The sequence below is a fragment of the Aulonocara sp. 'chitande type north' Nkhata Bay genome, linkage group LG15, assembly GCF_057382095.1.
Source record: "Aulonocara sp. 'chitande type north' Nkhata Bay isolate Kocher_YH1m ecotype deep benthic linkage group LG15, A_spYH_male_GT1.1, whole genome shotgun sequence".
Classification (NCBI taxonomy): Eukaryota; Metazoa; Chordata; class Actinopteri; order Cichliformes; family Cichlidae; genus Aulonocara; species Aulonocara sp. 'chitande type north' Nkhata Bay.
In genome coordinates this window covers 5,459,948-5,487,820 of record NC_141358.1, presented here as the reverse complement: position 1 = coordinate 5,487,820, position 27,873 = coordinate 5,459,948, and the positions used below count along the sequence as shown (strand labels likewise).

General features: G+C 42.9%; 3 protein-coding genes across 5 annotated transcripts in view; 2 read left to right on the top strand and 1 right to left on the bottom strand.

Moving 5' to 3' along the window:
- The first annotated feature begins 619 nt into the window (after positions 1-619).
- On the top strand, positions 620-8,150 carry naa30 (N-alpha-acetyltransferase 30, NatC catalytic subunit). The gene is made up of 4 exons (XM_086263520.1): positions 620-1,701; positions 2,387-2,510; positions 2,720-2,775; positions 4,552-8,150. Exons 1-4 carry the CDS (start codon positions 871-873, stop codon positions 4,687-4,689), a joined length of 1,149 nt encoding a protein of 382 aa, XP_086119646.1. The 5' UTR covers positions 620-870; the 3' UTR covers positions 4,690-8,150.
- Positions 8,151-8,220: 70 nt separating this feature from the next.
- Positions 8,221-17,361, bottom strand: armh4 (armadillo like helical domain containing 4). Of its 3 annotated transcripts, none has more exons than XM_086263519.1 (8): positions 17,015-17,361; positions 15,003-15,907; positions 13,386-13,757; positions 12,696-12,848; positions 12,416-12,568; positions 12,205-12,236; positions 11,626-11,760; positions 8,221-11,496 (listed from the first exon to the last, which is right to left on the bottom strand). In XM_086263519.1, the coding sequence occupies exons 2-8, from the start codon at positions 15,883-15,885 to the stop codon at positions 11,422-11,424; spliced, it is 1,803 nt and encodes a 600-aa protein (XP_086119645.1). In that variant the 5' UTR covers positions 15,886-15,907; positions 17,015-17,361; the 3' UTR covers positions 8,221-11,421. The 3 variants fall into 3 exon arrangements, with proteins under 3 accessions (XP_086119645.1, XP_086119644.1, XP_086119643.1); XM_086263518.1 differs by having other exon boundaries at positions 11,611-11,760; positions 15,003-15,904; positions 17,015-17,358; XM_086263517.1 differs by having other exon boundaries at positions 11,611-11,760; positions 17,015-17,357.
- A 2,173-nt stretch (positions 17,362-19,534) lies between these two features.
- actr10 (actin related protein 10) overlaps positions 19,535-27,873 on the top strand; it is a 31,200-nt gene continuing 22,861 nt past the window's right edge. The window contains exons 1-11 of the mRNA XM_086263840.1: positions 19,535-19,944; positions 20,928-21,000; positions 21,094-21,176; positions 21,273-21,381; positions 22,249-22,356; positions 22,535-22,602; positions 22,778-22,857; positions 23,670-23,705; positions 24,287-24,366; positions 24,474-24,547; positions 24,721-24,802. Coding sequence (XP_086119966.1) covers positions 19,868-19,944; positions 20,928-21,000; positions 21,094-21,176; positions 21,273-21,381; positions 22,249-22,356; positions 22,535-22,602; positions 22,778-22,857; positions 23,670-23,705; positions 24,287-24,366; positions 24,474-24,547; positions 24,721-24,802 — 870 coding nt within the window. The 5' untranslated portion in view covers positions 19,535-19,867. The remainder of the gene's footprint in view (positions 19,945-20,927; positions 21,001-21,093; positions 21,177-21,272; positions 21,382-22,248; positions 22,357-22,534; positions 22,603-22,777; positions 22,858-23,669; positions 23,706-24,286; positions 24,367-24,473; positions 24,548-24,720; positions 24,803-27,873) is intronic.

Genomic DNA, 27,873 nt, shown 5'->3' with positions numbered 1-27,873 from the left:
AAATTATTTTGTATTATTATCATGTTGAGTGTAATATGAACCGCTGCAGAGTTGTGGTTTTCCTGCTTCACAGCATCCTGGGAATGATGAATTAACAGCAGCCTACAGTATGCTTCTGGAAAGGACAGTAGGCCATGATTGGATACTACTGGACATACACGCACAAACTTGCACCATCTTTGCAGGATGAAGCGACAAACTGGTCGAATGGCGACATCTTGTGGAGAAAATGCAGTGTTGCTGTTGTTGCGCTTACAAAACTATTCCATATGCTAAAGCTTCGGTTTGGCGCCCTCTGCTGGTAAGGAATGATATGTTCTTGGGTTTAACGGGGCAGCAAAAGGACTTCTTCAGTCACCTTTGACTTATCCAGTGTTGAAGAGGTCTGCATTACCACAATGTTGTGAGTACAGTGTGGCAATGCAGGGTACGACACAAACATATGTATTATTTAAAGCAGACAGAACATAAAGGCGAACAGAAGGAGGTAAATATCAATATTGACTGGTTAGATAAATTTGACAAACAATATAAAAAGTTTCACAAGGATGACCAAAAAGAGGCTCGGGGGGCAGGGGGCAATGGAAGTGGGGAAAAACCGTACAACAGCCATGCTTTACACTACTGTCGTAAAACGTGTATGAATGCCGTTGCAATGGCGTTTGCTGCGACGGCACTTTGCGGCAGCAGGGAAATCGAGGAGAAAGCAGCGACAACCATCGCCAGCGGAAACGTTATCGCCCCAGAAAACCCTGGATTTATGCAATATTCGATGAACTAGCTCGTACATTGGTTGTATATGCCTTCGCCTTGTGGATGAAATTGTGTTCAACGTTTTCCAAGTGTCAATCACCACCTTAATGCAGTGGGATGGCCACAGTGCCGCCTGGGCCTAGTAGCGCACTGCCTGCATCCCCGGCTGAAATTCCTCTTTTCCCCGCGGCTGGGAGCGCGGAACCGGCGGTGGAAGACGGCGTGCCGGCGTGCCACGGGGAGCAGTGTGTGCCTGCCGGTACAGGGACGAAGTCTCAGTCGGTAAACGAAGTCAAAAGGTCGGTCAAGAAGAAGCAGAAAAACATGCTAGCGCGAGCTAGCCCGGCGGCGCTTCACCTCAAAATGCAAGCCCGAGAGCAGCAGCAGTTGAACGGCTTGGCAAGCCCCTCAGAGGACCCTGACAGTCACCAGCACGTAGGAAACCGGCCTGACAATCCCAGATCGTCCGTAGACAACTGTGACAACAGCATTGGCAGCAACGAGGAGGCTCCTGCCGCTAGGAACAATAGTGAGCACTGCCAACACGAAGGCCACAGCCCCTGTTCCAAAAACGGCAGTCACTCTCCTCATGGTAACAATAGCGTGAACGGGATGCCGGGTTTCACTACAGCTGAGGCGGCCTGCGAAGCGGGAAAAGAGTTGGACCACACGCCGCCCTCTAGACCTTCGAGTGACGAGCAGCCGGACGCTGCTGGGCCCGGCGGTGAGGAGAGCCAGGCTGACCTGCAGCAGCCGCCGGCCGAGGAGCTCGCCCGGCTCGACTTGAGCGATTCCCCCGGGGATAACCACGGCATCCGCTATGTCCGCTACGAGTCTGAACTTCAGATGCCGTGGATCATGAGACTGATCACCAAGGACTTATCTGAGCCTTATTCAATTTACACGTACAGGTACTTCATCCACAACTGGCCGCAGCTCTGCTTTCTGGTAAGTAGTAGATTGAACGCACCGCTCACAGTTATGAAGTCTGACTGGTTACTCTGAGTTGCAGGAGCATTATAGGAGTTGGGTGTGACAGCTTTGTTTTTCACATCCAAGCCTGTCACAGCTGACCTCCACTGAAGCTAAAGCACACACATGTCAATAACATTTCAGCTCATAAGCTTTGTTTCCATTTTACTGCTGGCAGGCAGTAAACAACCTGTCTTCTGCTGTTACAGATCCAACATTGATTCAGTTTTTTAGGTTATTAATGAATCAAGAAATGTGCCAGCCCACTCATATGTACAGATTTGTAGCATAAAGAAATTATAAAATCCTAATCGTCAGTATTAGCAGAGAGTAATGTGCCTTAGGTTTCCTTCTGCATGTGCTGTGTCATGGTAGCATTTTCTGCTTTGAAAACACTGGCCTGCCTTCTTTTCATTCTGTGGCCATCAAGGTCCAAAACATCCCATTTCCAGTTTTGGCTGGATCACCACATGTGACAGAAGAGGAAGTGCTATTTAAAAAAAAAAGATAAAAAGGTCAGAGGTCAGCACGTGGAGCCAGCTGAACTGGCAGGATGACAGGAACTTCAGAGGAACGGTTGCTAGGCTGTCAGTGGCCACCCCAGTGGACACTCGTAACCACTGAGCGTGTATTTTTTGCTCTGTGTGTGCATTTCTCGCAGGCCATGGTGGAGCAGGAGTGTGTCGGAGCCATTGTATGTAAGCTTGACATGCATAAGAAGATGTTTCGTCGAGGCTACATTGCCATGCTGGCCGTGGATTCGAAACACAGAAGGAAAAGCATCGGTGAGATCTCGGCGCTCCTCTTCAGAATATTCAGTCTCTCCCTTCACCGTCTTCTCTGCTGTCCCGGGCAACCAAATCTCTTTATGCAAATGCACCGTTTAGATAGACTCTGCACTCAGAGTGATGAGTAACATTATACTTTAATATATTGGAGATGGAGGCCATACATGGGTTTAGCTTCTTACTTAGAGTCCACTGTTTTGTTTCAGGTACTAATCTGGTGAAAAAGGCCATCTATGCCATGGTGGAGGGCGACTGCGACGAGGTAAGCGAGCTAGACCCAGTGGCGCTGTTTATGAACCAAACTTTAACACATTTGCACACATTACATAAGAGCCGTTATTCAAGCCAGAGTGCCAGCATATTCAGTCATACTGTGAAAATATGCATCCTACATAAAATCAATAGTATAAGCACATGTTACACTGTTGGCATTCCATTCTAAGTTGTAGGTTTTCTGAAAGGAACACAAACCGAAAGAGAGAACATTTATAGCTGTTTAAAGCCGTTTTTATTTCAAGGTCCAGTTCTCCTGGGCTGTCCTTCACTTATCTAAACTAGCTGGTAACCTTGATCCTCTACCATAAACTATTTCATATGCTCTGCCTCTCCCTGAAAAGCCAAACATGCACGCTGCTTCCTTTGCAGACTTTGAATTCCTCTAGAAGATGAAACGTGATACAGCGTTACGATTTCTTCAGTCTCTTTGCTGGTTGAGACCAAAGAGCTGACACTCTGATACAACCCAGCAATATCCAGTGCTTTGAATGTGTACACACAAACGGTACATGTTTTTATAGGATATGTTTTTACTTATTTAAAAAAAGAAAAAGAACAAGCAAATGTGTGGGTGGGTCTTTAGTGTCCTGTGCTCGTGCTTTCTATCCAAATATCTTCTCTTATAAAAGCAGTGATTTGCAATAGCAACTTAAATATTGCACCTACAGCTTGTTAGCTACCAAGATATAACACACAAGTAAGGTAGGTTTAGAGTTTGAGTATTTATTGGTCACAGTTGCAGTTGAAGGTTTCTAAGGTGAGGAAACGCTGTCACTATATACTGTACAAGTGCATATTGATGTCTAAAGTGTTTGCTGTCCCCTGAAAATATTTCAGCTGTTAATTTCATTTCATTTGTATAACGTTAAATCACAGCAAGAGTCACCTCAGAGACCCCGTGATAATGCAGAAAATACTCCAACAGCCTCTTATGAGCAAGCACTTGGTGACAGTGGGAAAGAAAAACTCCCCTTTAACAGGAAGAAACCCTAACTATATATGCTTTATCAAGAAGGAAATGTTAAACTTAAAAGTAGAGACTGTCTCCTGAATCCAAATTGGGAGCTGGTTTCACAGAAGAGGGGCTGAGAGCTGAAGGCTCTGCCTCCCATTCTACTTTTAAATATCCTAGGAACCACAAGTAAGCCTGAGAGCGAAGTGAAGTGCTCTATTGAGAGTCTTTAAGATAAGATGGGGCCTGATTTTTCAAGACCTTGTATGTGAGGAGATGGATTTGAAATTTAATTCTGGATTTGACAGGGGCCCAATAAAGAGAAGCCAATATGGGAGAAAAATGCTCTTTGCAATGTTTATAGGAGTCTTATCCTGTGGATTTGCTGGACCTCCACTGTCTTGGACTGGGCTGTTTCTCAAATTAGTAGCAGATGTACCAGCTTTTCATCTGTTCTGGTTAGAGTGGCTAATATTGAGGACCACCACAGTGGTGACTGAACAGCCCTCCTGTCTAGAAAAGGCCTGGAGCTAGCAGGTTAGGAGCAAGGGAGTGAGGTTTGTTTAACAGAAAATCAGTCTCGAATGGCTGAAAAATGGGGACAAGTAAAGGCAGTGTATGGTGAAAAAGAGAGGAAATTTTATGTTGATCCCATGATGGCAAACGAGTTCATTTTCAGTATTGTTAACTTTTTTTTTTTTTATTCTTCAGGTAAAGAGTTCAAGTCCAAACAATCACGAACGACCAAATAACGAGTACAGGCTCCAAAATTCAGTCAGCTCACTCACGCACTCATTTGTGTGTTCCCAGGTTGTTTTGGAGACTGAGATCACCAACAAATCAGCCCTGAAGCTCTACGAAAACTTGGGTTTTGTCAGAGACAAGCGGCTCTTCAGATACTACCTGAACGGAGTGGACGCGCTGCGGCTCAAACTGTGGCTCCGCTAGCAGAAAACAGAAGGGATGGGAGGAGGACGGGACAGCAGGTGCTGTTCACCTCGAACACTTATCAGCTTGACGGCCTCAGCTCTGCCCTGGTCATTTCACTCTTATAGTCACACATACAGACACCTACACACACACACACTTACACATATACCTGTGTCCAAGGAGTATGCACATAAGTATGCATAAAACAAGCAGACACACCCTCCTTTTATCCTTGACCTCTGAACAAGCGTTTAGGCAGAAATGGACTGAAATCCCACCAGGTGTTACACGACGGGGGGGTCTCCCGCTGCCTTCTGTGACAAGGGCAGGGCGAGTGAGGGTGACCTCATTGAATGGGGGACATTGCAACCTTGGAAGCTCGGGGGCGCCTGTTCGACCAGGTGTGAGGCAGCTCAAGTGAGGATGTGCATCCAGACTCCACCCCCTACAAAAAAATAACAAAACAAAAAGGACAAGGCACCACACCAAAATCCTGCAGAACCTGGGACAAAGCAGACTTTTAAAAAACACAAGGAAAAAACTTTAAAAAAAAAAAAATCATCACCACATGAAACAAGGAAGTGGAGCGGTAAACACAGACTGGGAAGATATTTGTGGAGTTCATTTTTGTTTTGTTTTCTCTTTTTTAACCTTATATGTTGGGCAGGGGGACGGAAAAAGCTATAGTTTGTGTGTTTGTACCGCCTGGTGTTTTTCAGAAAGCAAGTGGCTTTTGTTTTTTGTTTTTGTCATTTGCCGTTGGTTTCACTGTGAGCGAGTGAAGAACACGTTTGTATGACTGCGCGTGCTTGGTATGTTTTTGTCTCCCCATCCTGTCCAGCAGGTGCAGCACCCCCTCCCCCGTTGCTGCTGCTGCTGCCGCTGCTTCCATCACCTGCCTCAGCCCCCAGGACTGAAGCCTGTAAAGATATGCATGCTTTTTGTTTCAATGTGAGTGCGGGAATAAGAGCTTGTCGACTAACTCAGACTGAGGCCAATCCCCAACTCCCTCTCCAAGAAACCCATCCTGTGTTTGTGTACGCATGTTGGCGCAGAGCAGCTGATTGGAACAAATCACTCCATTAGCACCTCAAGCTTTGCCCGACTCGTGGACCGTTTTAAGCTTCGGTGTCTTCATCGTCAAACCTAGACAGGACGTGGGTGAGGAGTTTTTTTTCTGTTTGCTTGTTTTTTTGCAGATCATAACTTATTTTTTCTCCCCAAATGCACTGACAGCTACTGGAAAATCCCCCCCCTCTCAAAACAAAAAGGAGAATACAGCATGTTTAAAAGAGACTCCTCACCAATGATGGTGTGGTCCGACCTCTCCTCTCCTACTAATTTGCAATATTAGCCTGAATCTCCTCGTCGTGAGTGCCACTCAAACCTATCAGCGCCGACAGCCGCGGCCACAGCGATCTGCCCGCTGAGTGGGCAAACCTCTGCAGCCGCTTCCGGTCCACCAAAGCGCGAGATCCGAGACAAAGTGTTACGTATGCTGGATTCCTGGATGAGTGTGCTGTGTGCGTGCAATTTAAATTAAAAAAAAAAAAAAAAGCGAAAAATTGAGAAGTATTCTTACCAGATTATATTTTATTCTTTTGTTCACTTTAACTTTGTTTCCATTTGTCTACTTGACACCTGTATAACCTCATGCCGCTCTCAAGCGGCCGAGTCCACAATGCACTTCCCGGGCGCGTTAACCCGACGCACCGCCAACCTCGCTATAACATTCTAAGATCTCCTTTCCTGCGAACGGATGCGCCCGGGCAGTCCGACGACACACTAAAGCGGCAAAGAAAGCTCGCTTGAACAAAGGTCAGATGCACTTCTTTGGAAATTTGCTGCAGTGTGTATGCGTGAGTATGAATGTGTGTCTCCTGCTGTTTTTGACAATGGTATGGATCATGTTCTGTTAGACCTTTACATCTCTACTTTCAGAGTCCCCCACCCCACCCTGTCCCTGCCCCGTACAGGAAAATCGAGCCTCTAAAAGGTGCTGCCATTTTGTTCTGGCCTTATAAGGACAACAAGAACTCCTTGTTAGATACAGGAAGGAACAAAAAAAAGTGGACCTTTATTTTTCAGGAGTAGGGTTAGTGCTTGGTGTTGTAGCGAAGGCAGAAAGACGGATTGCAGTGGTTGTTGATGGGCGAAAAAACCTCTTTTTTTCACAGGTTGCAAATGCAAGAACAAATTATGCAATTGGGCATCTGTGTGCTTTTTCTCCACAATATTGAAAGTAGAAAGCACCACAGCGGGCTGCCATGTGGCACTATTTCAATTCTTTCTTTCTTTTAAAATCTGCTGCACCAGAACAGACACATGCTTTCAGCAAACATTCACAGGGAGTTTTAATGTATTAGGGTTTATTCCCCCTTTTTCAACCACTGAGCTGAGCTGGTACACCCCCAGGAGCCGAGGACTGGAAGGGAGAGTAGATGTTTACAGAGTCGCCACCCACATAATGGTCTGTCTATGTAAGTTTGTGTCTGTATGCATTTGGAACAATGGACAACTTTTGTTTTTTCAGATTTGTATACGAGTGTTCTTTACGTTGAATATATTGAAAGCATGTTTTTTTTTGTTTTTTGGTCATCTGTTGGGTTTGGGGCGAATTGTGGTGATTTATCAGATTTGATTTTTATCTTTAATTTCTGTGCTACTTTAACCCCATCCAGAGATGATGTGAAAGTACAAAAACAATCTATAGATCCCCGAACGCCAACTATTACCTTTGCTGCTCATCAGACACTGTTTAGATTTTTATCAAACTACTTGTGGTTTACTCTGGAGGTCCCACCCATCTTCCTCATTCAAACAGAGGTGTTTTCAGTTTTGAAGGAACTGGGTCTCTTTGCCTCAGTCATGCCAAACTGTCGCGGTTCCATTAGGGTATATATGGGCATTACAGCCTGCCACAGTGGCTGTGTTCAGATCACGCTCACAGACCGAAGGGCTTCGTCATCAATAATCAGTTTGGAGCTGTGCCTTGTGGCGTTGCATCCATTACCCAGTTTTCTCTCAGAGACTCAGTTTTGCCCTGAAATGACATCAGAAACAGTTGTTTTTTTTCCCCCTCCCCTCATCCTGATCATCCACTGTGCTGTCATGACCTCGGGTGACTGAAATCCTAAATTTATAACCCTTAATTTCTCAGTTGATGTAAGTTCATTGATCAGATAATTATTATTAGCATTTGTTTTGGCAGTCGATGTGTGACACAAAACCACACAAGCGAGCAGCTGGTCCACAGGGGCTTTCTGCAGCCTTTCTACCATCTACGAAGTGTGAAAAGAGGAGAGCAAAAGTTTTGTTTTCCTTTTCTTTGCATGTCTGTTTTTCTCTGTTCCTCTTCCTGTCCCCTCTTGATTTATTTTTGATCCGGAAATGTCCAATAGCTTTTATTTAATGTGGGAAAAGAACACAGAAATAAATTATTAGATTTTTTTTCTTTTCTTTTTTTTAATGCTGTAAAACTGGGTTGTCTTGTCTGCTGTCTGAAGCGGCTGTATCTGTGTGTCAAAAAAAAGAAGTCACAATCAGACATCAAAAAGAGCTGTTTATTTGATCACATCCACATCAAGAGGGGGGAAAAGAGTCTACCATTTTACATCACACATACCCTAAAACAGTATTATATTGTATAAACAGGCATTTGTTCATTAAGCATGTCAGATGGTTCATGAAGTTACAGAAAATGTTTTTTTTTTCCCAAACAAAAGACACTTTATTAACATTGGGATAACAAATGTGCATCAAATACCTAGAACTGCTTTGTGCCTCTTTTCTGTCTGGACTGCAGCAGAGAAGTTTCTTGAATTTATCTTTCAAAAACGAGATTTTAAACTTAACCTGACTTCTGCTCATTTTATCCAAGCAAGGTACAATTCTGGTTCGAGAGCGTCCGACAAAACCCTTCACGTCAGCAGCAGATCAGCACACACGGAAATATGAATCTGCTTTCTTGTCTCGTGTTTGTGCTCTTCCAGCCAATAGGAACACTTAATTTATGGGAAATCTCTGCAGCAAGTCGGCGTATGTATCGACTGAAGCTCAGTCATGCACTTAGGGACAAAAATGGAGTTGTAAGTGGCAGTGAGTTCATATCGCATTATGCTACATACTTTTATAGGATGGTGGTATTTTGCACGTGTTTCTCACAGTAACTAATATGAACAGATGCCTTTCAATAAAACGTTTGCATTTGCACAAATTTCACACTTTAAACCAAGCAAATGTGACAGGTTCTATCGGGAATAGTTTGACATTTTGGGAGAAAATGCTTATTTACTTCCTTAACCTTCTAAGACCCAAACTCTTCCACAGCATGCATCTTTAATTCCTCTTTGATATTTGGGCATATCGGGGCCCGATGAATGTAAAAACAAAGAAATACCAGATTTTTTTTTTTGTGGGGGGGGGGGGGGTTACCTGATTTTTGTTTCTAAGAAAAATGAGGGCCACAAATGAGGATATTCGTTTAAAATTTCGACAGAAGAGTAGCAGTATAATGTCCTCGTAAGTGGATATCAGGCCCTTGTAGAGCAAAATTGAGTATTTGGGTCTAAATAACCAAAAATGTGATGTCCACATATGTGGATGCCAGGTCCTAGGAGGTTAAGAAGAGTTGGAAAAGAGTTTAATACTACTATGATGTCTGTCAAGTGTGTGTGAAGATAATATAGATGGTAGAGACTTCTAGTACTTTGCAAAGCTCTTGAGCTGCGCTTCATTTCTTTGTCTGGCTGCTTGGAAATAAATACAGACAGACTTTATTTTTTTAGAGGTGTAACTTCAAAAGTTCTCCAGGCTTTTCTTTGGCATGAAATTGGCTGCTTTTTCACTTAATTTCAGTCCAGTCCTTCTACCTGACCATTTTCAGAGGAATGTTCATTTTGTAATACTGACCTATGAATCATTCAAGAATAAAAAAGGCACCTAACTCAAGAGATTAACCAGTGTAATAGACAACTTAGTGAAGAACCAATTTAAATTGTACCTTTAGGCAGTTTGTTAATAGCAGCCTGTCACTTGATTTGTTTCCATTTCCAGTTTGACAGATATGAAACCGTATTTTTAGACCAACAAGGTGACTCCTAAAGAGCTATTAGCAAAAAATACTGGCATGTCTTGGCATGGTGTTCAGTGTGGCCTTAAAATATTTGAGGAAAAAAGAAGTGGCAGACGTAAAACTACAGCAGATGAACAGTATTTGAAAGTCCTGTCCTTAAGAAATTGGAAAAATCCAGCAAAGACCTGGCCCTTCAGTTGATCCGTCTTCACTGAAGCCTCATCAGAAATTATCTTAGTGCTCTCTGTAGCTATCGAGAAGCTATTTTTAAGGAAGGGGGGAAATGGAGAAAAGACCGAGGTATGCAAGAGCTGGACTGAAAATCATTGGCAAGAGGTCTTACGGAGTGATGAATGAAAATCTTCAGATTTTGGTTAATTATCAATAAATACCATGGAGGTCAGAAGAAAGATGCAAAAATAAGTGTCCAACAATCACTTAACTGCGTTCTGTCATGGTTTGAGGCAGCGTTTCAGCCAGTAGTTTTGGGGATCTTGTCAAAATTGATGGAATGCCAAAGTACTGTCAGAGCCACAGCTTAATTATTATTTTTTTTAGCAATGCAGTAAAAGCATACCTGACAGAGTAATACTATCAGTTGTGGATTGGGCTTCTCACAGCCTGGACGTCAACATTATTGAAGCAGCATTATTGAACAGAACAAAAGGCAGCCAACATCCAAAGAAGAGTGTTGAATGTCCTTCAAGAAGCCTGGAGAACTGTTCCTGAAAACTTAAATAACAAGAAAGCTGCTTAAGAGAGTTCAAGCTGTTTGCAGCTTTAAATAAAACACTACCTGTTTACCAAATTAATTGCAAAATAGTAAGAAATGCAGGGCGTATCAAGACTTTTGCACAGTCCTGTAGCTTTTTTTTAGCTCAGTAGCTTTTAGCTTACCTTTGCCTGAAGCTTGCCTAACTCTGTCTGATGGTTAGAAAATAATTAAGAGGACACTAATACTTTAAATTTCTTCTATTGTTTTTTTTAAAGATTGATTTCGTAGTGAGTTCTGGAAATGTTAGCCAACATGTTTGTTATCGTTGGACCAAGCTAGGCTAGCTGTTAGTTTCAGTTTACAGACAGATATGCTTCCAGTGATCTAATCCAGCTTCCTGTAAATTAGCAGTTTTCCCAAAATTATTGAAGTCTAGGAATACATAAGACTTTATTTACACTAACACAACTGACCCCCAGTCAGCTACATGTACTACATGTAATGTATTTACATTATTTGTGTCACGTCACTTTTCATTCAATGTATAACTTGACGGAAAACATGCTGGCTTTCACATCCCCCCCTTTTAATTTGCCAGCAACACTTCCATCCTACGAATACCGCTCCCTCAATGCATTATTATTTTTATTTATTTAGTTATTTTTGTTGTCAAAAAAGGTGGAAAACACCAATCCTACCACACTCTTAGACTCAGCAGCATCTGACAACATTTAGACAAGTGCTCAGATAATTTCAGAAAGGGAGGTGGGTGCCTGGTTGACCTGTGCGCCACCTATGCAAATACTGCCCTATGCTCAGTCCCTTTCAGTGGATCAGAGGAGTCATACCCAAACAGCCCCAGGGTAAGTGGAGATGCAGTAGCGATGGGGGTGTTTGCTAAACATCCAGTTTAGGAGCAATAGCGGCTGGTCACCAACAAAAGAGGCCCAAAAGGTTCTCATCAGAATTCGTCCTCAGAGCTGTCGGCCAGCAGCATGGCTTGGTCCTGACGGCTGGTGCCGGGTTCTCGGGGTTGCTGGAGAGGGAAAAATCATTTTAAGGTTGAGCTTGTGCATTTAAGATCCACAGAGACCTGCTCCATGTGACTGGTCAACAATAACGAGTGAAAACAAGAAAGTAAGTTATTGACCTCCTGCTGTCTGACCTTCCTCCTCTGGTGTTTAAAGCTGTTCCTCCTCTTGCGGTGAATCATCCTGATGCTGTAGAGGGCGCCAACAATTAGCAGGGCCCCTGTGATACCGATACCCACAGGGGCCAACATCCCGGACACGTAACCCGCCTGTAGAGGGTGATGGCATAGAGGTCAAACCCAAACCTATCCATCCATCATCTTTCACCATCTTCCACTTATCCGGGGCTGGTTCATGGGGGCAGCATTCTCAGCAGAGAAGGCCAGACCTCCCTCTCCCCAGCCGCCACCTCCCGCTTATCCACCCCCAACCCTATACAGATTAGCTAACATACTGTAGTTGATTATGAAAAATGACCTAAGCATTCTTTATTAAGTATACCTGGCACGAATCCATATTTTGATCGTCATCAAACTATTTTAACTGTGCAACCCACTGAAAACTATGAACATGTAACAAATATTTACACTATGCACCTTAAAGAAAACCCTGGCAGCTCAAAAGAAAAAGATATATCAGTGAGTCATCCGTCGCCTCATGGCAAGGTAAAAGAAAAATTGACCTTTTTTACAGACAGCAGAGGGTAGGCTTACCTTTTCTCTGATTAGCTCCACCCAGCTACGCACTGGGAGAAAAGAGACATTCGTTTATCAGAGCAACAGATCTGAAAATTGATAAGCTGAAAATTTCTTTATTTTTGTAGGTCTTTTATAAGAGGGCAACACATGTTTGCAGAAGTGCTAATACTAAAAGTTATGTCCCACTGCTGATTAAAAATATGGGTTAGAAATTGTGTTCTCATACTCAGCCCCTGGTTGCGTTGAACCCAGACGGGAGGTGGTGGGATGAGACTGTATGGAGGCTGCGTCGAGGATGTTTTAGATGTTTCTGTTTGGTCTTCTTCACTGTCTTCTTCCACCGATTCCTCAGAGTTCTCAAAGTCATCTTCCAGGTCCTCTGTGGAGAATAATGAAAAATCATCCAGGAGCGTTGGAGGATGTACAGAGGGACACGTGTTATGACTGAACATGAACATTTTCGCAAATGGAGTGGCTTGTAGGTGGCATTTAAAAAATTGTCCTACCCTCAGAGTCCATCTCCTCTGATGTGGATTTGTGTGCTGGCTGATGGGTTGTCATGGTTACCATTGTCATTGCTTGCTGGAAAGATGAGAGGGAGGGGCCGGCCGAGGACACGTTGTCTTCCAGGTTTAGTGTCCTCGCAGAGACTACGTTTGCTAAATGAAAAACAGAATAAGAGGACAGCAGGAGCAGTGTGAGCACAGCTGTACGTGTTTGCAAGAGCGCAACTTCAAAAGCCATGCACAGTATACAATACTGCTGTCTCTGCAGCTGTTGGGTCAATTCATGCCACAATGAAGTGGTAGTGATGAAAGATTCAACAACTTTGTCAGTGTCAGACGGAGTCTGGCAAGAAGCAAACTTAGAAAAGGTAAATGTAAACGTGAAACCTACCAATAAAGGCCAAAAAACTTCACCTCCACCCACCGAGGCGACTTCACACAGAGAAAATGTTCAGTGTTGTTGAACAGTTAAAATTTCTGATCCCTATTATAGTTCTACTTTGGCACCACCGTGAAATACTTTTAATTTGTAGGAAATTGACTAAATCTTGAAAAAAAACTGAATGGCAATGTTGATTTTATTTATATGGCACATTTACACATTACACACAGACTATATGTATGATTTTATATCATGATTCCATATGATCTAATATCCACATTCGGGTCGTGCCACATCATCTGTCTCACCTTTCTCCGAATGGTCGTCCGGCTCAGTTCTGACTTGCTGCTGAGAAGCAGATGGACCCGAGGAACTGAATGGCTCTAGGAGCTCGCTGCCAGATGTCTGCCAAGGTGACGTCCAGTCTGGAATAAGGACGGGTGAGGCATGTGATGGACCGTCTCTGTCACTCTCTACGGTGACCAGCTGGTCCAGACCTGCCTCTGACCGAGGAAGCCCTCTGGGCCGGCTGCTGCCTGACACGTGGGTGACCGCTGCTGCTGCCGCCGTCGCACTCTCAGATGTGATGTCTTCAAAAGGCTCAAAGATGAGAGGGAGAGCCTCCGATGACATTGTGGCCTCTGTGGATTCATCCTGGGGCATTGGGAGGGCAGTTTCCGCTGCAGGTGGTGCCAAGACAAGCTCAGAGTCACATGGAGAATCACTGTGTGTAGCATCACAATCTAATTGGAACGTTTCCGATCAGCTGGCTTTTATTTATTGACTGAACGAAGACAAATGACGATGAGACAGGCGTCTCGCTGTCTCTCTACACACAATTCAGCTGACTGCTAAAATTAAAAATGTATGTTTTCTACAGAGAAGCAGCAGCTGTATTCAGCACATACTGTAGCTTATGTAGTATTTATGACAGAAAGCGGCCCTTTGAAACAGCTTCTTTGCTCACGCAGCTTTCTCATTATAAACTGCTTCAAAACAATGCAGCAAAGGCACAATGAAAAGAAGATGGTTTGGAAAAAAATGTTCTTTTGAGATAAGAGGCTAGCACACAGGAAGGGGGGCTGTCACAAGAGAAACTGTTACTACCTTTAGTCCAAAGCATTCTGAAGGAGGTGGAAAAATGCTTCTGAACGCTGCAATCCTTTTACATAAGACTATTTTGGGAGTTGAGTTTCCTTTGCCATTGGGAGAAAGTCTCATCAAACAGACAATCCTCACATGGACGCACACTGGCTCAGACAGACGTCTTTAATCCAATTCCCTGTCCTGACTCACTGAATAATAACCAGCTTGGCCCTTTCACAATAGCCTGAATGGAGAGTATGAAGGGTGAGAAGGAGTGAGAGGACATTCGGGGCTAAACATATATATACATATATATTTATATATATGTATATATATATAGAGAGAGAGAGAGACAGAGGAGGGGGCTGACTCCTCCACGGAGCTGTATAACATACCTTGCCACCAGCCTTTTCCAGGCTTTTGTGTGTGTGTGTTCTTTTTTTTCAGACTCGAGTCAAGAATAGAAAGTAATTAGACTGCCATGGGTCCCAGCTGGGGTTCAAAGTGGAGTCTGCAAAAGGAGGCGCCTTCTTTGCCAATCATCAAAGGCAAAATCCGCTGCTGGATATGCCATTCCTATTTCTGCCATACTTTTTAATGAAGCCCTATGAAACCCTGCGAAATCTAGCAAGCTGGAATGTTGTTGGAACGAATTCTTACTGGGGTGACGATTACTGTGGAGCAATACCTCGCACACTTTGAAGGCATACTGTGACTTTTTAGTGTGCACATGTGCAACTGATGAACAATCAGGGAGTAGAGGGAGTGCCACCCCAATAAAATGAAACTGTGCATGCCTATTTTATGCTAACATTAATTGCATAACTGTCCTGCCTTACCTCCGCCGAGTCTTGCTGCTTCAGTCCACAGACTTTCCGGGCCATCCTCTCTGGGTATCAGGCTTGGTCCGATTTCAGGTAAAAATGGGTCTGGTAGTGAGGACATAGTTGTGCTGTCATGGCCCCAAATTCCCAAAGGTGAAGAGGTCTGATGGGTAAAAACATGAGGGGTGGGACTGTGGGAGGTCTGGGTCCAGAGGGAAACAGAAGGATTTGGAGGTTCTGGCAAACTTCTTTCTGTGTCTTTATCCCAGTGAGAATCAAAGCTTTTTGTCCCATATGCTCCAGCGGGGTTACTCTTTTGGCTGTACGAAGTCTGCAGGTGTGATGGTGCTGAAGTGGAGGTCAGTAATCTACTTGGAGTCCGTTTTCGGGTACTGGTGTCCATTTCCGACTGCTCTGTCCCACCTGTTGGAATTAAATGCTCACCGTGAACTGGTGCATCCTCCTTTTTGCTCTCTGAATCCACAGACTCTGACTGCTTTTCAGAGTCTCTCATCTCAGATGTGCTCCCGATCTTCTCTATCTCGGCGCTTTGGCTCCATGCCTCTCCACCAGCCTCACTCAGCCTAGATCTTCCATCAAGACTGTCCCCATTTTCTGTCTGCGTCACTGCATCAGTCCCCCTGGGTCGTTCATGTGGGCCAGTCCCTCCTCCTCCACCTACATTCACTGTCAGGTCACTCTCATGTCTGGAATCTGATGGTGTAGGTTTTAAATCTGTAGCATGTGTTGACCCGGTGGTTGTTATCGAGCTGGCACACAGTCCTTCACAGGAGCCGGCGTGCGTAGGGCTGAAGTGTGGGAGATTTAACGGGGCTCCGTAGACACAGAGACACGTCCCAGTCAGTAGGAGGTGATGGAGCATCCCAAGCATCAGCATCTCTGGCTCTTCTCAGTGCCTGCTGACAGTGAACAGAAATGACACATGCTAACAGGCTTAACAGAGGTGTAACCAATCCCTACCTACAACTTCTACGCCTTGTCTCCCAGCTGACATATACAGACATGGACAAAGCAACGGTGGCGGTGCTTGAGAATGGAGACGGACACCCAGCAGGGCCAAGTTAGAAAGTTTTTCAACTATAGATTAAAGGGTCAGAATGCAAACTGTGTTTAATTTGAGATCGCCATTGATAACCACAGAGAAGAGGATTAACAGAGCATTTCTGCCTCCCTCTGCTTTGATGTTGCGCTTGCATTTTTTTTCTTTTCTTAATGCGGATGAAATTCCCTTTCATCTCTGACTCTTTTGTTCGTTTTTGTATAAACAGAAGGAGCTGCTCAGTGGGAGAGAGAAGCAGAGAGAGAAAGAGAGGGAACCTGACACAGCAATCCTCAGCACCCCTCCACACTTCACCTATAAATAGCACCAGGTTTTCTATCCTCTAGGATCCTCTTCAGATGGCTCCATGAAGAATTTGTACATTTCCACTCAACTGCATCCAGCTCAAAACAGAGCGTTCCTCAGAAAGGATGTGTGTGTGCTCACGGTCCAATTGCACACTGGATTTAAAGACATTTAAAGAAAATCACGTACCATGTTTGCTGCTTCATTTGATGTGATAACAAAGGCCAACTAATGATCAATCACTGCTGTCAAAATGAGAGAGATGGCTAGTGCATGCAGGGTTGACACCCTTCTTATTGCCTGAGTCAGACGAGCGTCTGAGTGAAATTCTTTCAGCAGTGATGATGCACAGAACTGCATGTTACAGGATAAACCACTATTCTGCCTTCCACGGAATCAATACAGTTGATACACTCAGCCGGTACGCTCATGCAGTCCCCCACATGACAACACGATCACCCGAGAATTTGGGTTGTAAACAAAATTCACACTGCGGTGTTGAATCATACTTCTCGAGTCTGCACAGAAAGGAGCGATGCACAGGCTCACGGGCACCGATGCATTCCCCCAAGGCGCATCACCCATCACATTCGGGTGTCGAAAGCGAGATTTTGCATTAGGCAAGAATTAAAGTCGCGCAGAGCTAAAAATAGAGTGTTACCTTGTGGAGTTCATGACGGGTTTCTTTGCTCGGAGGACGCGGAGCTTCTCTCGCAGTGCGCGAAGAAAAACGAGAGTCGGACACGCACACAAATTCAGCGCTGTGGAAGGCAAGATGTTGGAGAGGCTTGTTGTTGTGCAGCTCAGCGTCACTGACTCAAAGTCAGCCTACGTACCTCCGCCTGCTTCTGAAGTGCTGCCACCAAATGCTCCAAAGCTGCAAGATTTATCATGAACTGACAGCCAGTGCTCTGATTCAAATGTTCAGATGCTTCTGTCACTTCTTTCTTTTTTTTCTGTTTCGTCTCTAATGCAGACTTGTGCAGTTGTTCCCAAAGGGTCACTTCATGCTGGTGGTGGTGCTGAATAGACAGCTCCCCCCACTTAAAACTGCTCGGCTGCTCCTCTGTGTGAAAAGAGGAGAGTGGACAAGTTCTCGAGTTCTTAATAAAAATATTTATGAATTCACTTTAATTGTCACAGAAGCCAGATGCATTGGGCTACATTAGATTAAAAGCAGCACTTATGGGCCTGTACTTATGGGGTGGTCCATTTTTTGGCGCAGCGTGTTTAGAAAAAATGCGTCTCAGCTGTTCCGATACTCCTGGCATATAAGTTGATCACTAAAGGTTTTTCTCTTAGTAGAAGAAGATATCCTTAACGTGATCATTTGAGATGTTCGATCCAAATATCTATAGTATCACCAATACCAATTCCAACACTGGAATTGGATCGATACTAGCCTCATACGATCGGTACTTCGGTGTGTTTTGTTGGGTTAACTAATTATTGTAAAGAATAAAAAATGACAGTGATTGGGTGATCATTAAGATGTGTTCAGAATTTTCAAATTGATTATGTCTCATTTCATAAATCATGACAGACTGCTCTTCCCTACAATGTGCCTTTATAGGGTAAAAGTCTCAGGTTCAGCAGTCGTGGCCCTGTATTTACTTGCTATTGGATCTATGGCACGGATCTAGTGATCATTTCAGTCACATACCTCTGGCTGTGAGTACAGAGGTATGTGCGATCGTGGGCGATCGTGGCTCAAGAGTTGGGAGTTCGTCTTGTAATCGGAAGGTTGCCGGTTCGAGCCCTGGCTTGGACAGTCTCGGTCGTTGTGTCCTTGGGCAAGACACTTCACCCGTTGCCTACTGGTGGTGGTCAGAGGGCCCGGTGGCGCCAGTGTCCGGCAGCCTCGCCTCTGTCAGTGCGCCCCAGGGTGGCTGTGGCTACAATGTAGCTTGCCATCACCAGTGTGTGAATGTGTGTGTGAATGGGTGGATGACTGGATATGTAAACCTTAGGGACTAGTAAGGCGCTATATAAATACAGGCCATTTACAGGCCATTTGCTCAAAACTTGTGTTTGCAAGGAGCAGCCAATCAGAATAATGTGGTTTAAAGGTGAAGATATAGAGAACTAAAACGGCTTATTTCAGACATGAATGAACTGAGATGTTGTACCAATTATGCCTAGTATGTGGTAAATTTTATTAAAAACAAAACAAAACAAAAAACACCCAGCATGCCCCTGCGGGCGGTTTATCCTTCAAGCTCGGGTCCTCTACCAGAGGCCTGGGAGCTTGAGGGTCCTGCGCAGTATCTTAGCTGTTCCCAGGACTGCGCTCTTCTGGACAGAGATCTCCGATGTTATTCCCGGGATCTGCTGGAGCCACTCGCCTAGCTTGGGAGTCACCGCACCTAGTGCTCCGATTACCACGGGGACCACCGTTACCTTCACCCTCCACATCCTCTCGAGCTCTTCTCTGAGCCCTTGGTATTTCTCCAGCTTCTCGTGTTCCTTCTTCCTGATATTGCTGTCATTCGGAACCGCTACATCGATCACTACGGCCGTCTTCTTCTGTTTGTCTACCACCACTATGTCCGGTTGGTTAGCCACCACCATTTTGTCCGTCTGTATCTGGAAGTCCCACAGGATCTTAGCTCGGTCATTCTCCACCACCCTTGGGGGCATCTCCCATTTTGACCTCGGGACTTCCAGGTTATACTCGGCACAGATGTTCCTGTACACTATGCCGGCCACTTGGTTATGGCGTTCCATGTATGCCTTGCCTGCTAGCATCTTGCACCCTGCTGTTAAGATTATAAATTATAGGAAGTGTGCATAAAGAAAAAGAAAAACCAGAGTGCGTGTGGTGATGTGATGTGTGTGAGAGTCCAGTCTTATAGTGATGTGTGTGGGAGAGTCCAGTCCTACACCTGGTTCAGGGCCCGAATAGCCTGGGGGAAGAAGCTCCTCCTCATTCTCTCTGTTTTGGCCTTAAGGGAGCGGAAGCGCTTCCCAGACCTCAACAGTGAGAAGAGTCCATAGTTGGGATGGGAGAGGTCCATCATAATCTTCCTAGCTTTGATCTTGCACCGCTTGGTGTAGATGGACAGCAGGTCAGGGAGCTCTGATTGAATGACGCGTTCGGCCGAGCGCACCACTCTTTGCAGATCTCGTCTGGCCTACCTCCACCTAAACAGAGTTTATTTCAAATTATTTTTATCAAATAGTTTTTTTTATTGTATTTTATTTCATTTTATCGCTACACTTGAGTCTCACAGAATTTTAAAAAATCGTGTTTAATTTTCTTAAAATCGAATGTACATCAATTTTAACACTGGTTTCAATAAGTGCTCTGCAAGCAAAACATTATTTTGGCGTTATTCTTAAATTTTACTGAGTTAAGCGCATTTTAATCAGGCACCCTCCTCGCGTGATGTCACTACTTTCTGAAGGCCCCGCCCAGTCCAACAGGAAGACAACAGACCTGTAGTGGGATGCTAATTTGAGGCTGCTGGCGCTAATTATACAGTTTTCGTCCAAAGCCGACGCAGCTTTTAAAATGCCATTATTTGATGGGCTCGGAAGCGGAGGAGAGAAGACTGCGATTGTTATTGACTTAGGAGCAGCATACACAAAGTGAGTATTAACCGTTAGCCCGCCCTGCTAATAGAGCCACTCAGCTAGCAAAATATGCTAAAATGCATCTTTGTTTTCTGAAATAACTCGCCCGCCTCTCAACTATAGGTTTATTTTAGGGAACTGAAGACTTAAAGTCTAACACATCGTTAAATTTGACCCCAAAAAACCTACTACAGTTTTGGTAGTGAATGCTGATGTGGGCTAGCTTGTTAGCCACGTAGCCAATGCTAGGCTAGGTTAAGTAACTGTCAGCATTCAGCTAGCATTTTTTTAAGTTAATGCCAAGTGCTATCAATGCTAATTTAATAATTTTAAAAGCTCTCTCATTAGACCTTAAACATTCTTCTTTCGGCTGCTTCTTTTAGAGCTCGCCAAAGCAGATCACCTGCCGTCTCTCATACCCTATTTCTAGGACTGCCTATCGCTGTCACACCAACTCTCTGCGTGTCCTCCTTCACTACATCTTCCCTGGCAGCTCCATTATCAACATCCTTTGTCCACCATCCCTCCTCTGCATATGTCTAAACAATCTAAACGTTGCCTCTGTAACTTCACAGTCACAGTCCTCACATGTGTTGTATATTAACGGGTATTTATAGTGAGCAAATGGATCTTTATTTACTGAAAGCATTTCAGTGTCATTTTTGTTATATTTTGCTGGAAGGCAAACAGACATTAAGTCATGTGAAGATCAAGAGGACTGTTATTATCTTCTCAAATACTGTCGTCTTTGTTTGCAGTTACTGCCACAGAACATCCAACATAAATATGCACTGTTGTTTTATTTACAACTAAACTGTGGTGCTTTTGCCCTTTTTATTAAATGACTGTGTCTTTTAGAAATACGTTTTTGGTTTTCATAAAGTTTGAGGGAACTAAAATTATAGTATTTAAAACAGTTACTGGTAATGATTATTATATAAATATTTATATTTTCAGCATCTCCTATTATGCTAGCTGACAGCTTCCTTTTCTCACAGATGTGGCTTTGCAGGGGAAACGGGGCCCAGGTTCATAATTCCGAGCGAGATCCGCAAACCGGGACAGCAGCAGGTGAGTCTGCCGTGTTCTGCAGTGGAATTATGTAGAATTATTTGTGGAAATGGAATAAACAAAAATATTTGGTATTTGATTTCTCATATTCAGGCAGTCAAAGTGGTTCAGTACAACATCAATACAGAAGAGCTTTATGTCATTCTCAAAGAGTTTATCCACATACTGTACTTCAGGTGAGATTCTTCTCCAATAAATGACTAGGTTATTGAAGTTCTTTTTTTCTTGCGGCTACATCACATCAGAGTTTGTTTTCCCATTTGCCTCATTAGGCACCTTCTGGTGAACCCTCGCGACAGAAGAGTGGTCATCATCGAGTCCATCCTCTGCCCATCCCACTTCAGGGAGACACTCACAAAGGTTTTCTTCAAACAGTTTGAGGTACGAAAGCAGAGACACGTGCTGGGATCAGACCAGTTAATATAAAGTATCTGTTTGCAACTCTGTGCACAAAAAACAAAAACCCAACACGACAGAGCACCATCAACTCTAAACAACAAGTCAGGAAAGATTTCTTTTCTCAGTTTGGTGCACAGCTGTCATGGAAGCATAAGCTTTGAGGTTGTGATGTGTGTCATCAAGTTCTTGGCACACGAGTGCACAAAAGTTGATTAGCAGAGAACAGCAGGTGTCCCCGTCATTCTACCTGCCCTAGTTCCCTGAACTGCTGCGCTTCTTCTCTCCTCCTGCAGCTGAGCTAAAACCACACTTGATGATCACAGTGTAATCCACTTAAAATTAGCTCTTGTGTAAATCCCTCCTTATATTTAATTAATTTGACCTGATTTAGAAGAGGTAACTAATGCATTTATTATGATAACTACTGTTACTTGATGCAGACAAATTATTTTGCCTATGGGTGCCTCATATTTAAGTTTTGTTTGTTTGTTTGTTTGTTTTTTGTAGTTCATGCTCAAGGTTGTGTATGAAAGTCATGGCATCATTGAGTATGCTCTATGTAATGGATAATAGGAAATAATAGTCAGTGTAATTAGATGCCTGACTCATAAATGACTGTTATCAGTGGCAATTGCATTGTCAGATGGGTAATAGATAGTAGCCTAATCTACATATCATGTTCAACACTTTAACAACCTGTTATTCAAATTTTACATGATTTCCACCTAAACTTTATAATAAACTAGAACAATCTAATAACTGATAAACAAAATGATTATGTTAACAAGGAAATTTTAGTTAGTAGAGGAATTTCTAAAGTTTTACTCCATGAATGATTTCATTTTCTAGGTGCCATCTGTGCTATTTGCTCCCAGTCACCTCATGGCCATCATGACTTTAGGCATCAACTCTGCACTTGTGATGGACTGTGGTTACACAGAGACGCTGGTGCTGCCCGTATCCTTTTCCCATCATGAGCGTGGTCTCTAGAACAGTGAACAATATGGTCTGCTATATACATGCTATATGTTTTAATTGATGCATCTTACACAAATTTAATATTTGGCAGGCATTATTGTACTGTTAGCTTCAGGTCTAGGACATTTATGATGCTGATCTTAACTCTGGAAATCAGGTTTGTGAGTGTACTCCTATTTTGCCAGCCTGGGAAGCTTTGCCTCTGGGAGGAAAAGGCATCCATAAGTAAGTACTAAAGGTTCTAACAGCATCAGTGTAGTGATTTGTACACATTTAACTGAGAAAATAATCCATCTGAGTCTCTCTTTCCTGCATCATGATTGAAAATCTCTGACTGTTGAATTGAATCATTTCAATCTCTTGTTTCGTTGCATAAAATGCATGTGTTTGTTTATTGTAGGGAGTTAGACAGCTTTCTCGTGGAACAGTGCACCGTGGACACAGACACAACCACAGGGCAGAGCGTACAAGCCGCCATTGGTAAATACAGAAAGTCAGCACATACCGTCTGTCCTCTTCTTTTAAATGGGGACACTTGTGAAGGCATAACTCTGTTATGGACTGCTGATTGGTTTTTACAGTGCCAAGAATAGAAGAATTTAATGGCTGTGACCCATTATGTAGCATTTACTATTCATAGGAAGAACTTGTTTCTGTGTGACATTTGAGTGAATCGCTTTTTCAGTTTGTGAATTATGCATTATGCATACAGTCTATTTTAGAGATTCTCTCCACACTTTTTCTTGATGGAGGGAACCAGACTGAGTATATTGAGTTGAGCTGTGAGATCTACAGCTGCAGCAGAATGAGGAAAAAAAAAAAAAAAAAAAAATATATATATATATATATATATATATATATATATATATATATATATATATATATATATATATATATTAAATAAATTTAAAAAGACAACAGGGTGTCTGTCTAGATGGGTCATAAAACATCTCTGCAGTGAGCACAAAGCCACTAAGATCTCTGTAATTAACTCTCTACCACTGACTTTGAAACTGTATTTCCCCAAAACTGTGTAATGATAGTAGTGCCAAACACCAAAAAAGTCTCTGTTTCAGCAGTGGTGGCTTTTCCTGAAGTTTTTCATAGCTGGATTCGTTTCAGACCCAGCAGTCACACTTGTCCTCTGCTGCAGTATCGGCTTCTCTAAGTGCTGATTCAGCATCATAAATCAAACGGGAAAGAGAAATAGGAAAATTGGCTGATTGATGCATAAGTAAATTCAAGGAACTGAATGTTCATTTCTTATATTCCATTTTTAATCTCTTAACCAGGGACTATCCCAGAAGAAACAGTGGAAGACATCAAGGGTAGGTTTGACTGACATTCCTTATTTATGCCATCCTTGAGCACCATGGACAGTCTATACACAAACAAATCTGTCTGTCCATCCTTCATCCCCTGGAATATTCTTGCAGCGAGGTTGACCTACATTTTCTAATCAACAGAATTCCTTGTTTTTACTCTGAGAACAGTTTGAGACCTGTCTGTGTTTCTAGGATGTGGAGGCTACAGCCTTTTTGTTGATAGACAAAAGTGTGTCTTTAAATTTTTTTACAAGTAAAAAATTCCTTTGCCTTTTGTGTGGCTTTTTTCTGGAACAATGAACGATTAAGAATAGGCGAAACACCCATCCACTTATTTTTATAATGATGCAAAAGTATAATTTACTGAGACTGTGCTGCAAAATGGGGTTGTCAGCTATGTAATAAATGTTTCATTTAGGCTTATTTGGGTCTTTATGTCTTTTTAATTCATTGTAAGTCATGAACAAAAACCACAGTTATGGAAGGAGTGAAAGGAAAATACTTCAACTCCTTATGCTTGGTCGCAAACATTCTTGTCTACAAGTTTGGTTATGTGACCGCCAGTGCTGTTTTGTTTCCTGCAGTGAGAACTTGCTTTGTCAGTGACCTGCAAAGAGGCCTCAAAATCCAAGAAGCCAAATTTAACTTGGATGGCACAGCAGAGGTAAGTCAGCTCTTTGTATGCTGCTTACCACAACTGCCCAAACATTTGTGCTGAGTAAATGACAAATGCTGCACTTTTTAATGAAACACTTTTAAATGTGTTCATAGCGGCCCGCCCCTCCTCCAGATGTCGATTACCCGCTTGATGGAGAGAAAATCCTGCATATCAAAGGATCCATCAGGTATGCTGTCATAGTCTGCTTAAAGAAAGAGTTGGACAGAGAGAGCCTTCTATTTTCCTGTAACGTTATACAGCTTCAGGTATTTCCACGTGTTCTTATAATTAAAATGACTGTGTAATCACCCTCAGCTTGCTGTTATAATTATCATAAAGCCATTTTCTCCTTTTTTCCAGGGACTCAGTGATGGAGATTCTGTTTGAACAGGACAACGAGGAGAAGAGTGTGGCCACTCTGATACTCGATACTCTGGTTAAGGTAAAGACAAGTTTCTCATTTAGTCATAGTAATGTGTATCGTTAATATGTTATCTGTGCTGATACTTACTGAAAGTACTATTTATACCTTGGTATAAATATATGTTATATGGTTTTTGGCTACTTTTGAGACATTGGCAAGCTATTGTGGTCATGAGGACCACTAACAGCAGAGATCATACTAGCTTGGGCTAGTCGTTTTAAGAAAAGCTTTCACTCCACATGTTTTGATGCATGATCAATCATCTAGGTAAGGCAATCTTTGAAAGTTGTTTCTGGACGTAGCCTCTACTGAAAAACATCCATCCTGGACAGGGAGGAACGCTGGTTTGAGCGTGGAGTCAAGGAGGCCATTTACATGAAAAGGGAAAGACCATCTGTGAATCGAGGAGGAGGCCTAAGGGTCCATCTTTCACCATCTTAGAATGCTGTGATTGCAACCGTTGCCCATCTGTCTGGAAATGGTACTCATGAACATTGATCAATGGTCTTTGATCAGTGGTTGTTGATCAATGGTCATGACAATTTGCATATTAATGATCAAGGAACTGACCTCCCAGCCCATTGTTAGTGGTGCTGGTTTCAGTCATTTTGCAAATGTAGTGTTTATAAGTTTGGGGAAACTTGCAGTCAGGTGAGACTGAAGAAGTCATTTGGATGAGTGACGAAACGTTTCTCCCATTGAAAACGCTTCATCCAGATGAACAGAATCAACCTTTTGGGATTTTGGACATAGTGTTCTCAGTTGGATAAACTCGGGGTTGGGGGAAAATCAATACAGCACAGTGTCGTGATATTTTGTGTGGTGATATTGTATCGATACAGAGGGTCAGAATGTAGACATTTTATTTAATAAATTAAAATACTCTGGGAATACTACAAACAAGACAGCTAACTCGCATTAAATTCCCTCTACTGAACAAAACATCCAACACTGGACACATTTACCACCTAAAATTCAGAACAAGCTAATGGCTCAGTCACACACTAAAACCCCTTGCATTTAAAAATAAATAAATGAATTGGTGGTTGCTTCCAGATTTTACTACATTTTTTTTCCCCCCCCCCACAACTTGTGGTGACTACACGGTTTTGTAAACTTGACAGTGTCGCACACTCACAACCACTTTACATCACAAATCTATTTTACAGTTCTCACTAAGTCTTTATCAGTGACCACATCTCGAGGGAACTCAACTCAACTCAACTCAGCTGGCTTTCAGCTGGTTGCATTCTTGTTATTCCTGAAGAGCACAAAGGTTACTAAGGAAAAATTTATATTTTAAAAGTGAACTGCTGTTAAATGTGATTTCTGCGTATGTAGGCAGCAACAGATGTAATTGGTGTATTATCAGAAACAGATTGCATGTAATTGCCAACTTGACCCCTTTCAATTGTAGACGAATAGCAAACCTACTCTGTCTCATGGCAACATTTATGGCAGGTTTTACTCTGTGTTGGTGTGCTTTACAGTCGCATTATGCAGCAAGACATAACCTAAGTGAGCTAACATTATCTTATTGGATAAAACGGATACTGGGAAGTTAAACGTGGAGGAAATAATTTGCAGTTGAAAAAGATGATGGTGTCACTGAATTACTCAGCTTATTGCGAAATGTTAAAAATTGCGGCAATATATTATCACGGGTGAAGTATTGTGTTAATGTTGTATCGTCAGCTGTCTGGTGATTTCCATCTCTAGGGGAAGCAGTTTTTCACTCATCCAAGTGACTCCTTCAGTCTCAGCTGTCTGCAGGTTTCTCCAACTTTATAAACAGTATATTTGCATAATGAGTGAAACCAGCACCACTATCAATGAGCTCAGTTTCATGATCGTCAATATGCAAATTGTCATAACCACTGATCAGTCTCCAAGAGTGCCATTCACTCTTGGAGAGTTGGGGAGTGACTGTAATCACAGCATTGTAAGATATTGAATAATGTACCCTAGGCGCCCTCCTCGGTTCAGAGATGGTCTTTCCCTTTTCACCTAAAAGGCTTCCTTGATTCCCTGTTTAGTAACAAGAACCACTGGCCTGTAGGTGTAAACACAGCTCCAAATACTCTTTGCACACAAGTACTCACATTGTCCAGCACTGAAATCTTTTCCCCAGTGAACTTGGTGAAAGTCATGTCATGCTTGTTTTGTCCTGTATCACTTTCCCTTGTCTACCATTCGTGAACAGGTTTTCTTTAAGTGTGTTTAGTGCAGTCCTCTAACAACCCGTGGCAGCCGTTTGTCACTTACTGGAGAACAGAAACTAATGCTGTTCCAACTTGATGACTACAGACGTGTTTTAAAAATGATAATTGTGTGGATGCTTTAAGCAAGACTTAAGGCTTGTCCCGATATATCTTCAGACACTCCTGATGCTCACAATTCAAGAATTTTTTTCTCACCTATTACCGTTCTGAGATGAGTTAGACTTGTTTGAGGGTAGGAAATTTGTCCCCCGCTCAGATTTCTTCAGATTTCAAACTCTGGAAATGAGGCACTTTTTTTCTCTTGTCATATCTTTTTGATGGATTTCCACAGATCCCTGAAAATTTCCATGACTATTCACCAAAGCCTGCTGTTTCTTACGGTGAAAGAATGATTTTGATGCTCCATATAGATTTAGAGTTACCAAAGGTTGTTTGAGAGCAAGTCAAGGCAGTTTTTGGTTCGCCTCTACTCAGTTACAGTGTATTACAAGTCATATATCTTTAATAATTTATATTTTATCTCTGAATTATGAAGACCTGAAGATTCCCCCATCTCTTCTGAACAAAACAATACCTGAATGACCGTTCTAGCCTCTACGGTTAGGAAATTATGGCCATTTGTTCAAGGGAAATCCTGAATGTCAGTTACTGTAATCTGATTACTTTTTTCAAGTAACTAGTAAAGTAAGGGATTACTATTGCAAAAACGGTAATTAGATTACCGTTACTTTCCCGTAGGAACGCTGCGTTACTGCGTTACTAAAACCGTGATTTTTTTGCGAGAATGTCTCACGACAGTGACGTAAGCGAGTGCGCCGTTAGTGACAACAGCTGTGTGCAGATCAACAATGGATCACATATCGATTG